This window comes from Hemiscyllium ocellatum, chromosome 33 (assembly GCF_020745735.1).
Source record: "Hemiscyllium ocellatum isolate sHemOce1 chromosome 33, sHemOce1.pat.X.cur, whole genome shotgun sequence".
In the NCBI taxonomy this organism is placed as follows: Eukaryota; Metazoa; Chordata; class Chondrichthyes; order Orectolobiformes; family Hemiscylliidae; genus Hemiscyllium; species Hemiscyllium ocellatum.
Genome location: NC_083433.1, coordinates 11210962 through 11225952, shown reverse-complemented (window position 1 = coordinate 11225952; position 14991 = coordinate 11210962). Strand labels below are relative to the sequence as shown.

At 39.9% G+C, this 14991-nt stretch overlaps 1 protein-coding gene across 1 annotated transcript in view; it reads right to left on the bottom strand.

The window, feature by feature from the left end:
• LOC132831207 (F-box only protein 47-like) overlaps positions 1 to 14991 on the bottom strand; it is a 57119-nt gene that overhangs the window by 41207 nt on the left and 921 nt on the right. The window contains exons 2-5 of the mRNA XM_060849220.1: positions 14741 to 14766; positions 6407 to 6611; positions 5412 to 5573; positions 2617 to 2693 (exon numbers count right to left, since the gene is read on the bottom strand). Coding sequence (XP_060705203.1) covers positions 2617 to 2693; positions 5412 to 5573; positions 6407 to 6611 — 444 coding nt within the window. The 5' untranslated portion in view covers positions 14741 to 14766. The remainder of the gene's footprint in view (positions 1 to 2616; positions 2694 to 5411; positions 5574 to 6406; positions 6612 to 14740; positions 14767 to 14991) is intronic.

The following is a 14991-nucleotide window of genomic DNA, read 5'->3' as shown; positions in this document are numbered from 1 at the left end:
GTAGTGACTGCGCATGAAAAATATTTTTTTGACTGTAATATGCTTTGGACATCTAAGTCCCACATTGCTGTACAGCAACACACCCAGCCCTTTACTGAGCAAGGCAAAGGTGTTTGATTGTGTCACTGCACTAATTGCTATAGTAAAAGCATAGTGCAAGGAGGCAGGTAGGGACTAAGTGAACAAATGTTTACAGAGCAATCAAGCAGAGTCAAGATGTAGCCTGGTCCAATCTGTGAACTGGGTATCTGTCCATAAAGTGTCCCTACTGCGGACAGTGTAGCCGGTGCGCCATGGTCTCTGCTTCCAGAATGCCTTGCTAGTGTATCACACGATGCCATGAAGATCATGGGGAGGTAGTAGATACTGGATGCCAATATTAATCAACATGATATGCATGTAGCTGGTAACTGTGCATCATGCTCTGAAATGCTGCTTGTTGAGACACAACATGGTGATTGCTTGGAGCAAGCGGTGAGCTGAATCCACCAGGAACATGAAATCCATCTAGTTTTCATGTCAAGTTTTCTAGTTTGTTTAGTGGGTTTGGAAACATAAAAAGCTGAATATTACTTATGTGAGTTAGATTGTCAACAAGGTGTTTCACAAAGAATAACACCCCTTATGGATAGAAAATTGGTTAACAAGCTTGAAACAAAGAGTCGGAACAAATAGGTCTTTTCTGAATGGCAGGTAGGGACCAGTGGAGTACTACAGAGCTTGGTTTTAGGACCTCCAACTATTCACAATATATTGTAATAATTTAGATAAGAGAATTAAATGTAATATCTCAAAATTTGCAGATAAGACAAAGCTGGGTGGAAGGGTGAACTGTGAGGAGGATGCAGAGATGTTCCAATGTAATTTGGACAGGATGAGTGAGTGGGTGAATGCATAGCAAATGCAGTTTAACGTAGATAAATGGGCAGTTATCCACTTTGACAGTAATCTTAGAAAGATAGATTATTTGAATGGCTATAAATTGAGAGAGGGAATGTTCACCAAGACCTGCATGTCTTTGTGCACCAGTAGCTGAAAGTGAGGGCACAGGAGCTGAAAGCAGTAAAGAAAGCAAATTGTATGCTGGCCTTCATAGCAAGAGGATTTGAGGATAGGACCAAGGCTATCTCACTGCAATTATACAAGGCATTGGTGAGACTATACCTGAAATATTGTATGCAGTTTTGGTCTCCTAATCTAAGGAAGGATGTTCTTGATATGGAGAGAGTGCTGCAAAAGATTTTCTAATTGACTCTTGGGTCAACAAGACTGAGGTATGAGAAGAGATTGAGTCAGCTAGAATTGTAATCACTGGAGTTCAGGAGAATGAGGGATATCGCATGGAGACCCATAAAATTCTAACAGGACCAGACAGGTTAGATGCAGGGAGGATGTTCCGAATGGTGGGAGAGTTTAGGGGTCATAGTTTAAGGATAAGGGAGCAAACTTTTTAAGACTGAGATGAAGAGAAATGTCTTCACGTAGAGAGTGGTGAGTCTGTGGAATTCACTCTACAGAAAGTGGTTGAGGCCATAACATTGTGCGTTTTCAAGAAGAAGCCATGATTATAATGAATGGCTTGAGGGATCGAATGGCCTACTCCTGCTCCAATCTTCTAAGTTTCAATATTTAATTGGCAACTTGCCACTGCTTGGTTCACCACAGCATGCAAAAAGCATAAATGATGGCCCAAGTTGCTCCCAACCTCATTAGACTTCTTGGAGAAAGTGAGGACTGCAGATGCTGGAGACCAGAATCAAAAAGTGTAGTACTGGAAAAGCACAGCCAGGCAAGCAGCCTCTGAGGAGGAAGAGGACAGTCGACATTTCAAGGACGAGCTTATGCTTGAAATGTCAACTCTCCTGCTCCTTAGATGCTGCCTGACCAGCTGTGCTCATTAAACTTTTTGTCTGATTCTACCATACATCCTGCAATAGCCCAAGTTGCTCAGATCCCTGGAAGATTCCTACCCATCAGCATTGTACCAAACTAAAGGAAAGGGTTTTAGACATGTCTCCAATTTGGCTATAATCTTCTAAGCACTCTAGCCCTACAGCAGTCAACTCCACAGATCCCAGGATTTGGTCATCTCTTCTTTCATGGAAAAAGACCTCAGGATGGCAATGACTAAGACACCCAACACAGAAATCACATCCTACTGGCGGGGCTCCGCAATTAGGTGAAGCTGAGAAAGAAGGAGTGTCAGGGAAAACTGCCAATCCTAAGATATGTAGCTTACACAGTCCACTGCACAGCCAAAATGTCAATTTTGAAAATAAAGGGACATCTGATGCAAGATTCTTCGGTGAAATAAATGTACTAGTTTCACTGTGTTTTGTTTAATTGAACCAGGAATTTTCCTAATTTATATAAATGAGGTAGCTGTATTTATCCATAGAGTCAATTTGGATGTTTTCAATCTTTTCTGAGTTATTTGGCAAATTCAACACTGTCAAGGCGGGTGTAAGTTTTGCACTGCCATGTAATTCAAAGGATAATATTTTCTGGTCTGGAAATATTATAATCTAGATTTTGCTATTGCTTTAAGGTTTGACATTAGCAATTATTTATCATTTAAACTACTTTAGTAAAACCTTTATAATCATGGTGCCTTACCTTTAATAACTGATTATGCACAAATTTTAATCTCTCTTTAGTGGGTAAGAGAAAGGTACATCTCTTAAACAGCAAGCCTGAATGGGAGAAAACAAAAATTACTATCGCGATTGCACTATGCACAATATGATTGTGCCCTTGGTTTGAAAATGCACAACAATAATTCCAATCCACTTTCAACCTTTTATAGTTTAGATTATCTCAGTTGAAGAAGCTATTGAGTGCTACAGTTGGCACCTCCTCCTTCATTAAATCGGGGAAATTAGGAAGGCCATCTATATATGGAAGAATTATTAGGGGCAGCAGCATATGGAGGCGAGGGCACATCAGTAAATGCAGGAATTGAGTATTTGCCTCAGTATATAGAAAACTGATGCAGAATTGCAATGACTTATTAAGGAGAGCACTAGAACTGGTAAAGGGAAACAAAATTGGACAGGACGCAGATAGGTTAACGAAGTTGGAATTGTTCTGTTTTAGAGAAGTTTGAGAGATTTTGGAGAGGTGTTCAAAGTCACAAGAGAGGATAGAGAGAAGCTGTTGCATTTTGTGAAGGGCTCGAGAAGCACGTGACACTGATTTCGGGTAGAAAGAAGAAAGGTGACATGAGAAAACACTTTTTTATGCAGCAAGTGGTTAGGATCAAGAATGCATTGCGTAGAAGTGGAAGCATTTTCAACTGCAGCTTTCAAAAGGGAAATGAATAAAAATGAGAAGATTAAAAACACATATGCAAGTTTATAGGAAAGAGATGGTGGAGTGAAATTAACTGAACTGCTGTTGCAGAGAGCCAATGGGATCTCTGTAGGATGAATAGGGTCTCATTGTGTGATGTCATCATTCTCTGATACCAATAAACTTCTTTCTCCAGAAACAAGACTGAGGTGACCTGACACAGGTTTTTACAATAAAGAACAAGTTTCAGTAGACATAAAGGTGGTTCCATTTTTGGGGAGTCCAAGGGCAGTCACAAATATAAAATAGTCACTAATAAATACAGTAAGGAATTCAGAAAAATCTTTACTTATACTGGAGCGAATGTGAAACTCATTACCACATAATTGCGATAAACATCAAACAATCAATTAAGGTAAGCTAGCTACCTACAGGAGGCAGAAAATAGTGCAGACTATGGGCAGATGTGGGTGCAACAGATCTCATCAGCTGTTAGACAGCTGGCAAGAGATTCATGTTGTCTCCTTTGGGGTAGGTCCATCAAACCACGAGTCAATGCAAGCAGTGGAGAAGTCAGCGGCAAGCCTTTACCCAGGACCCAGAGGTGGAGGTCTTGACCATCGAGAGTTGCTGGCCAGTCAAAAGTCAACAGTTATGTTGTTCAGCAGTGCCACAGCAGAAATGATGAATGACATCCACCAAAGGCCTAGGTTGGAGATGCAACACATGCCACAGGCATGTAATGGTTGGATGGGTTTTGTGGAGTTGGGGATGCAGGGTAGATAGGTTTAAGGGAGGCTTGGCAACAAGGACATGGATGTGGTTTTTAGTGATCCTCCATCTTCCCAATAATGGATCTCTCAATCAGCCATTTCTGGGACATAACAGGCAGGCCTTTACAAGTTTACTGTCTTGCACACCATCTAGTGACAGAGCTTCTCGAAACTGGGTCAGTACCAGCATTCGGGGATGAGACCCTTAAGTGAGCACCAAGTGTTCACTTTACATGCCTCATTTAGTGGGAAATTGTGAAGCTCAACAGCTAATCTTCCAATCCCTTATTTAATTGGAGTGTATGTGGGAAAATAGCAAACTGCTATCCCACCTCCAAACACACCATGTGTGAGGGCAAAAGATTCTGACTTTGCAGGGTGAGACAAACTAGATATTAGGAAGAAGCTGATGTGAAGCAAAAACACCAACATGGACCTATTGGACCAAATGCCCTTAGCTTATGCTGTAAATTCTATGCAATTCTACAAATGACTTTCCTTTAAACTCTACATTCCGAGATGAAGAAAGTTCAGACCAAGTCCACACTCCTAACTGGTATCTAGTGATCTTTCTGAAGTTATTACTCATAGTATATAATTATTTTTCTGATAATTACACTCAAAATCCAGAGATGGAATAAAAGGCCAAGAATTCTGTTTGAAATTAGTGTAACCCCCTGTCAATTGTCTGTGCATATGTTGTGAGAGCTGAATTGGGCTGAGGTCTGATGCATCCTCAACAACCAACTATCAAATAACCTGCCAATTTAACCATCTGCAGTTAGATATTACAAAATCATGTCAATCTAAATACGGGAGAAAGTTTTGTCTATTTGTTTCTGTCACAGCTAATCCCAGACTGGAACTACACATTATTGTGCCATTTTGCTCCTTTTTTGCTGTTCATTAAGTATATTTAAGATAGAAATAGATAGGTTTTTGACTGTGAGGGGCATTAAGGTTAATGGGAAGAATGCGGGAGAATGGGTTTGAGAAACTTGTCAGCCATGACTGTATGGCGGAGCAGACTAGCTTCTACTCCTATGTCTTACGGTTTGTTTTGTATTTTTCTTTGTCAAGAACCTTTTAAATTTTATAAGATGAATCAGCTCCTTTACCTGCTTGCAAGAAAATAAATCTAAAAATCTAATTTCTCCCTTTCTGCTTCTATACACGCTAAACTTCTGGTTTATATGAAATGTGCCAACTGAACTGGAAGCAGTTTTGTCAATGGATCAGTACTCCAGAAAACTGACCTTCACTTGTAGAGAAATAAAAATGATTTCCAGGTTTACAGGATGGTCTTTAGAACCATTCAGTATGCCTTACCCTGTAATAAGGTGTTACCTAAGGATCTGTAGTGTTCCATCGCAATTGATTTCTTGGAAATATCAGTCGAGTGGAATCCTTCCAATAAAAGCCGTTTGATTCCAGATGATGTGCTGATATAACCTACAATCTGAGTGCCAACCACTTTTGACGCCATGCTCAAAATACTGATATCTGTCACTGAGAAAAAAAAGTGAATAAAATAAGGTATCATGTTTGATCATTACACTATCATATGACAATATATTCTTTTTACAGAATATAAAAAGACTCTTCATTTGGTCTCCTTTGTTGTGCACAGACCCATCCATGTCCTGCCACCAAGGACAACAAAGCAATTTACTTCAGGCATCCTGACAATGTGCAGTGTTAGAAGGCCTGAAGCTGCACATTTGCCATCAAAGGTAGCAAAACTAGACCAGAAATATAGGCAAAAGTAATAATAATGTTCGAATTGTTGCCGTGGTTAGAATTCTTTGTACCATGTCCAAATAGTCATTTTTCATGTCTGAACTGAGGCAGTGAGATTGAAGAGGCTAATTAAACATCAGCTACATGACCATAGCTTCATTAAGTACGATAAATTACCTAGTGTGGTACTGAGCCTAAAGACTAGAAAAATCCCAGGTTTGATTCCATTGCCTAGAAGTAAATTGCCTCCACTGTACCTGGGTTAGGACAGAGTGAAAAAGAATTTAGGTTTCCTTCTCTTGATTAATCTTTAGTGGACCAAGATGGAACATTTGTACATATGTGGACATTGAATGAGAGCACAGCAAAGCACGGCTCTGATGCCCTTGACAATCAAATTGTTGACTATTACCATTCAGGTTTGTCTGTAACACACTACTAAAGGGCTGCCTATGGAATGTAGTTCATCACAGTATGAACCAAGTTCTTTATAAGAGAAGTGAAGAAATTCTGTTAGGAAATCTGTAAAAGGAACATGGGAGGGGGTGGGGATTGGGGAGGTGGGTCCAATGATTTTCTTAAAAGTATTGTATTAATTGTACCTGAAAGATAACACAACACCTTGTGAAAGATTTCAATTGGTATTATCTGGAAGTAGCCACAGTTATACTCTAGGTGAAAGGTTTCCAGTCTGTCGCCATTCTTCTTGGATTGCAAATGTCTGCAACTTCTTCTGTATTTCTGGTTTGGAATCAAGGTGAAAGCATTTATCCCCAAAGGCACCTCATCTCCCTCCATGGCTTTCATCTGTTATTTGTGAAGGAAACAGTTGTATTACAAGCCAAGCAAATTCAGTTTCCAACTACTTGTTTTTCCTTTCCTCATCTCCTAAGATATCTCCCCATTTTTCCTGAAGATGGCAACTCAGATGGAGTATAATGACCAGAGGTCCTGTTAGTAAATAGTAATTCATCATAGACATAGTTTCAAGAGGATATTTTTGGAGTCAATTCACAATGCAAAGTTTAGCACGCATAACCTAAACTATTTCTGGAAAATAATACATCTGAAATATTTTCAGATTCCTTGAAGACTAAAACATGAGCACACTTATGCCTAAGGATTTCTATCTCACTACTATGACAGACATACAACTAATTTAAGCAAAGGGACTCTAAAACAGATGGTTTCTAACTGAGAGCTGTGAACACCTAGAGATCTAGAGACGTTCCAGGGAATCCATGAAATAACAAAGCAGTGGCCACAGGTTGGCATGATGCCAGCCAGATGGTGAAGGTGGAGTGCAGCCACCACATGTGCAATGCAGACTGGACTGACAGTATAATCTGACAGGGGAACATATATTGCGCAAGGTGGCATGGAATTCACCGTTTAAACATTCAATTATTGAGGTTGGTGATGGCTACCAGTCAAATTTGGCCTTGCTCAGTAGCAGATGTTGAGTACCAGATAATTTACAGTATGAAACAGGTACACCCACTTCATCTTTTCTGTGAGTAAATACACGTTCACTTAAAAAAGCATTATTAAAACATTCCTTTTAAGCAGCACTTTATCAGTAGTGTATTGTACAGCAATTTGGAGGAATTGGAGTTCTGGAATTGCTTATGCATTTGAAAGGGGATTCTATACTTAAACAGTTGAGAGTCATGGCCTTAAAACAGAAGTGGCCAAGCACACTAATATTTCTCCATAACTGCAGCTTCAACACTAAAGGAGAGCACTCTGCTTGTTTGAAGATTTCACAATATAGAATCAAAGAACAGTTACTTCACTCTATTTAAAATTGTACCCTTAACTTACACTCTCACCTCATTCACCCTACTAAAATGTAAATCTCCACTTTTTGATATTAACTTTTATCTATTCCAGGTCAGTGACCTTTTCACCATTGTGTCTATGACCTCTTGAAGTCTCTCAAGATTCTCCTCAAAGTTCACAACATTTCCAAGTGTGGTGGTCATCTGCAAATTTCAAACTTATGGCTGTACATTCAAATCTAAGTTGTTCATAAAGTTCAAGAAAAGCAATGGTCCTAGTATGCATCCTTGGGGGACACAGTGGCTAAGAATTCCGACCAAAATGATTATGTTTTTGAATATTTACCTCAGACATTCTTCTTATGCTCAGCATCAATGACCACCCCTACTTGCAAGTTCTCATTCCCTCTGAACAGTAGCAAATTTCTGCATGGCCAATAGCTATACTGCAGTGAGCCCAGAAGTCAGAAATGAATAGTTGTCACCATTTTCAGAGATCATGTAATTTCCTTTACTTCCAAGCACACCAGGATAAATATGACCAGATAATAGTTCTTCCTGACCTCTCAGCCCCCAGCCCACTCCGGCTTCTTCCTGACCTCTCCGCCCCCACCCCATTCCGGCCTATCACCCTCACCTTGACCTCCTTCCACCTATCACATCTCCATCGCCCCTCCCCCAAATCCCTCCTCCCAACCTTTTATCTTAGCCTGCTTGGCACACTCTCCTCATTCCTGATGAAGGGCTTATGCCCGAAACGTCGAATTTCCTATTCCTTGGATGCTGCCTAACCTGCTGTGCTTTAACCAGCAACACATTTTCAGCTGTGATCTCCAGCATCTGCAGACCTCATTTTTTACCCCCAGATAATAGTTTATGCTACACACTAACAATGACTTTAATGTTGAGAAGCTTGAGCAATAGGGGCAAAATTAAACTGCTGAACTATCTCTGCACAAAATATAGAAATAACAAACGATTCTGAATGATATAACTTAACATAAAATGAGATCTGAAATACAGACCCTGGCCATACCTTGGGTTTGTTGCTAACCTTCCCTGCAGCCACTCTGCCTGTATACTTCTGATGGCTTCATAAGGACTTAACGACTGCTCTTATACTCCCAAAGTAACCCCTCAAAATTCCTTTCAGCTTGGTATGGGAGAAAGAAAATCAAAAGGTATCTCTCAAATTCAGACATAGTTGTTAAACATACACTTAACACAAAATATGTTTGTATTTGAATTGAATACTTTTGCTTTTCTTCCTCAAAATATATTGACTATTTCCTAACATAGTGAATGAATTAAAATCTCCCAAATGGAAAATAATATTAGCCATGCACGTTTGCATATGAAACATCCCTTAAATATAAAAACAGACACTTCACCATATTTCTTATTTATTATATTAAACTCGACTTCAAGCCACACATGGCATATTTAAAAAGGAAGCAGTTAAGCTAACTCACCTGAAACGAAAATGAAAATTGGTTAATTTTTGACATTATAAACATGAATTATTTCTATCACTCCAGTGACTAGAGTGCTAACAGGTGTCCCTATGCTGTTTAGGTGGCTGTTTGTTTGGTGAGACCTGATTAAGTTCCCTACAGTATGGAAACAGGCCCTTCGGCTAAACACGACCCTCTGAACAGTAACCCACCGGACCCATTCACCGATCCTATATTTACCCCTGACTAATGCACCTAACACAATGGGCAATTTAGCATGGCCAATTCACCTGATGTGCACGTCTTTGGATTGTGGGAAGAAAAAGGAGCACCTGGACGAAACCCATGCAGACATGGGAAGAATGCACAAACTCCACACAGTCACCCGAGGCGGGAATCAAACCCAGGTCCTGGCACTGAGCCACCGTGCCACCCATATGAAGATGATAAATAAGGACAGCCCAGAGGCCCTTCACGCCTGTACTGCCATTCAGTACAATTAATTTGTGTTTGAACTGAACTCTTTCTTGCTCCCCTCAATGCTTCATTCCGAGGGACCAAAGATCAATTTTGTCTCAGTTTTAAATGTATTCAATGATGAAACAGCCACAACTCTCTGGGGTAGAAAATTTTAGAAAACCACAATCATTTGAGTAAAGAAATCTCTCCTTACCTCAGTCCTAAATAATTGACCCTTATCGGAGACTGCGCTTTCATATTCTAGACTTCACAGCCAGAGGAAGCCTCAAAGGACAGAACCTACCCAGCCCCTGAACAAGATCAGAATTGGTGAGAAAGTTGGAAGAATCATGTGATATGCGTAGTGAGGACAGCTTCCTGACATTGGTGAGTAAAGGACCCCTTTTCTAAAAGGCACTGAATGGAGAAAGCTAGTGAGTGACAAGAGGCCAGTTGGCTTGAATTAACATCTCATTATATTATTGTGCCTGACTGATTTGCAGTTTCCCATTCTTCTACCCATTCAATAGAAATTAGATGGCATCAGTTTCCAACATGAAAGTTTGAGCAGCTACATTATAATTTCATCTTGCTACTTGCTCCTCGAGATCTCCCTCGTTCACCAACATCTCAGGGCATGCTCCATGCACTGCAATCACAAACAATATGCATCCAGCAGTCCTCACCAGCAAAGCAGGGTGCCAATTGCCCAATTTAGTTAACAGCCAATTTCAGGTAAGATTCAGCCTTCAATGTCCACATTATCAAGTGCCTCAGAATTAAATAATTATCACCTAATTCTTGCAAAGTCCAAAGAATAAGAAATTACTAATCATGGAGAAGAAATAGTAATGCAACCCATACAGAGATTAAAGATAAGAGGTGAGTCCAAACTGATTACATTTTAAGAAATACAGATTAGTCTCCGATTTGTCCATAAGAGCAGATTCTAAGACATTGTGGTTGTTATAGGATGGCACCAGTGGCATTTATATTGGCAGTTTATTCTGAGATTTTTGGTTTCAATGGTTTAGTGAAATACCTTTGTCCTACCTCATTTTGAACTGGGTGAGAGCACACAGTGATAAAGAGTATTTCTCTTTCTTTGCCGGCAGCACAGAGGTGTTTAAATGGCTGCTTTAAAAAAAGTGTGGCCCTCACAGTAATTAGTCCACACACTCGGACATCAGGCCAATAAAATACACAGATCAGTGTTGCAGTCGGTTTTAACCTTTTTTTTGTACATCACGGAGGGTGAACCAGAAAGAGGTGATTTTCTGCTGACAGGAAAGATAGTCAACCTTCTTGTTACTTATTCTGGTTCGGTCTCTGCCTGCTTAAGGTTTCCCTAACATTTTATATCTGCAACATTCCACTGGCTTCACAAAAGACTTTGCCAGACAGTCACTGAATTTATATGCACAATTTACCTTTACCAGCAGCAGTCCTTTTTTTAAATAAGGCTTTGGAATTAAAAGTAAAAAACATCGAGAGCACTTCAGGCTTCTGATCTGTTGTTGTAACACATCTTATTATTACCTAATTTTGCCTGACTTATATACTTTGCTCCAGGCGGTGTAGAGAAACTAGGTGCTGACAAGTTCCAACAAGACTGAGCAGTGACTTCTCTGGGTATCTACCTTGACTAGTACTCCCCAATATCTCAAGGCACACACCATGGGCAGCAACTGGCTGCATCCTCTATCCTCTGAGGCTGGGTCTAGGCCAGCAGCAGCATCATCACATTATCATGGCATATCTCTGATTCATTCATAATATAGTTTGCCACTTCAAAAATGCACTTTGGAGCTCACCAACACCTTTTATTGTAAAGCTACTGCCAGGGTTCTTTGCACGCAGGGACACGCAATCATCTTGTGTATCAGAACAGGATTCTACTCTGGACTTTTGGCTTGCGTTCTCAGTGCTCATTCATTTTGTACTTACTTGGATGCTCACAGTATCTCTGCCTTACCTTCTTGTGCAATGGTATCTCATTCAGAATTTAAAGTCTCACAATACTTCTGTCTTGCCTTTCTTTTTAGTGCAGACACAAAGTTGGGCAACTTGTTACATTTGCCAGTAAAATGGCAGAAGACCCATAGCTGATCGACTTCAATGAAATGTCCGCCAGATGAGAAAGAGGCAGCGGCACAGCCAAATAATGTCTTGGGACAGCATGATAAAATTATGGAAGCTGTTGCAGCATTCAAAATGTACAACATTGTTCAGTGGGTAAATGTTAGAACGTCATGACATGAGGCCCAGCGAATATTGTTAGAACGATGTGAGTGCACTGTACCTTTAAGAGTTAAAAGCTAGCAGAACTACCTGACACAGCACCTAGTGTTCTGAACAAGATATAGTGTAACATTTGGTCGAACAACTTAATCAAATTAGGCCAATCAGTTTAAATTATACCCCAAAAAATTCCAAACTCCAATCAATTTTGAATTTAGTGTATTGACAACCTTAAAAGCAAATGACACAATCCAACACTTTGGAGATATGAGTGGGGAAAACTGAACAGTTGGTAGGAGAACTGCCAAGCCACCCACATCTGCAGGCTGCCCAGAGAATAGCTCTCTTAAAGGTACCATTATAGAGTAGTAACCTGTGAAACAGAAATGATGAAGAAGATGAAGAAGATAAGACAAAGTAAGATATAAAGAGAAGTTTCAACATCTGGCTGGTTTGGAAAATTTGAATTTTGATAAATCTTAATCAGGGGTTTTAATCAGACTAGTATTGGAGAAGGGAAATAAATAGTTGTTCGTTAATTATTCTCTGTTATACTTTAAGAATTGAAGTTGTTAATTTTTACTTTAAATAGTTCTTGACCTCTCGAATTTTCAAAGATTAATGCACAGGATAATTTTTTTCTGTATTGCTGGTTTAAATTTACGCAGGTGTGTTTACCCCATGACATAACAATATGCAATGCAGTACTTTCTTCTACGGTGACCAATGAGATCCATAAGATGTCTTCTCAACACGAGGGTCCCATGCTTGCTCACATCTGGGAGTTTGTTGCATTAAAGTGCTGATAAGACACCGCTTAATTCTTGCAAGCTTTGCTCTGGACCACTGGAGAATGCGACAAGGGTATGCGATGAATGAGAAGGATCTTTGAGAGACACAGCATTGTATCAGGTAGGAAATGGGAATGTTCATTAGGAGGAACAGCACCTTCACTGTACTACAGTGCAACTTTGTTAGTCACAGTAACCGAGACAGAACTTCTTTGATGACTGTTTTCAATCGAATTGTGTAAGGTGGAGTCATCATTTACTAACCGGATTGACGCTAAAGGGTCACATCTCCTATTGATTTCCAAACCCATTTTTGAGTTTGTTCAATCTTTGGTTTCCCTGTTATGGAATCCTAGAGTTATACAGGATGAAAACAGAGTTGAGAGCGTGGTGCTGGAAAAGCACAGCAGGTCAGGCAGCATCCAAGGAGCAGGAGAATCGATGTTTCGGGCATGAGCTCTTCATCAGGATGAAAACAGACCCTTCCATCCAACCAGTCCATGCAGAACTTAATCCCAAACTAAACTAGCCCCACCTGCCTGCTCCTAGCACATATCCCTCCAAACTTTTCCTATTCATGGACTTATCTAAGTGTATATTACCATTGTAATTGTGCACATATCCATCACTTCCTCAGGAAGTTCATTCCACATGCAAATTAGTGTCTGCGTAAAACATTTGCCCCATGTCTTTTCTAAATTTCTCTCTTCTCACCTTAAAAATATGCCTCCTAGTCTTGAAATCCCTCATCCAAGGGAAAAGAGATCTCCCATTGACCCAATCTATATACTGATTTTATAAACCTCTGTCAGGTCATCTCTCAACCTCCAATGCTCCAGTGAGAAAAGTCCCAGCCTATCCAACCTTTCTTCATAACTCAAACCTTGCAAAGCCACAACAACCTGTAAATGTCTTTTGAACCTTGTCGAGCTTAATAATATCCTTCCTATAACTGGGCGACCACAACCGGAAACGATACTCCAGAACAGGCCTCACCAACGTCCTGTACAACCTCAACATGACTTCCCAACTTATCTATTCAAAGGTCGAAGCAATGAAGGCAATTGTGCCATATGCCTGTCTGCATGTGATGCAAATTTCAAAGAAATAGGTACTAGAACCCCTAAGTCTCTCTCTATTCCACAACGCTACCCAAGGTTCTCTTTCAATTGTATAAATCCTGTCCTTGCTTGTTTTACCAAAATACAATACCTCGTATTTACCCAAATTGGAGTCCATCTGCCACTCCTCAACCCACTGACCCAATCGATCAAGATCACTTTGTTATCTTAGATAACCTTCTTCACCGTCCACTAAACCACCAATTTTGGTGTCATCTGCAAACTTACCAACCGTGCCTTCTATATTCTCATCTAAATCATTTATACAAAATGACAAAAAAGGGACCCAGCACTGATTACCTTAGATCACCGCTGGTAACAGGCCTCCAGTCCTAAAAATAACCCTCCTCCACCACTCTGTCTCCTACCATTAAGCCAATTTTGTACCCAATTGGCAAGTTCACCCTGAATTCCATGTGATTTAACTTTACTAATTAGTCTATCATACAGCTTTACTGAAGTCCAAGTAAACAACGCCAACTGGTCTGGTCTTCTACCTCAATGCCACTTTCCCACACTAACTCCACATCCCTTAAAGTCCAGAAACCTCTCAATTTCTGCCATGAGCATGCTTAAGGTTTGAGCTTCTACGGTTCTCTGGTGTAGATAATTTCAAATATTCACGACTCCCTAAGTTAAGAAATTCCTCCTCATATCATCATAAATGGCCTACTTCTTATCCTGTGTTTATGTCCCTTGGTTCTAGATTCACCTGTTCAGGCAATATCATACATCATTCAAGAATTTTATAAGTTTCACTGATAACATTTCTCGTTCTTCAAAACTTTAGGAAATACAGACTCAGCATGTTTTTACATGCCCCATATTGATTCAGTCTGCACAGAGAAATTACTTTCTTCTCCCTTTGCTCACATTGTTTTCCTAAAATATAATAGTTTAAATTAGATGATCATGTTGTGCTTTGCATTTATGTCATTACTGTTTTATTTCTGAATACAGTCCATAGTCTTTGTCACAAATCATTGACTGACAGGAACGATAAACAGAAAAAGAACTGACATTTGAATCCTTTTCTGTAATGCGTTCACAGCAGTAATATCAGGAGTATCGAGATTTGTGATCACCTACCTTGTCAACTACAGCGATTGTCCAACCTAGCAAGATCAAAAGGGAGGGACAGGGATGAAGGAAAAATTAAACACAATGTAAATAAAGAAAACTAACATTTCTATTAGTTAACCTATCTATGGACAATTAATGACTTTGTAAAGCAGTTAAAAATCTGACAGACTTGACAGTTTAGAAACATCACTTCAAAACATTGTAACTACAGTGTTACAGGAAATGGTTTACAAACAGAGTTTCCATAATATTTATAC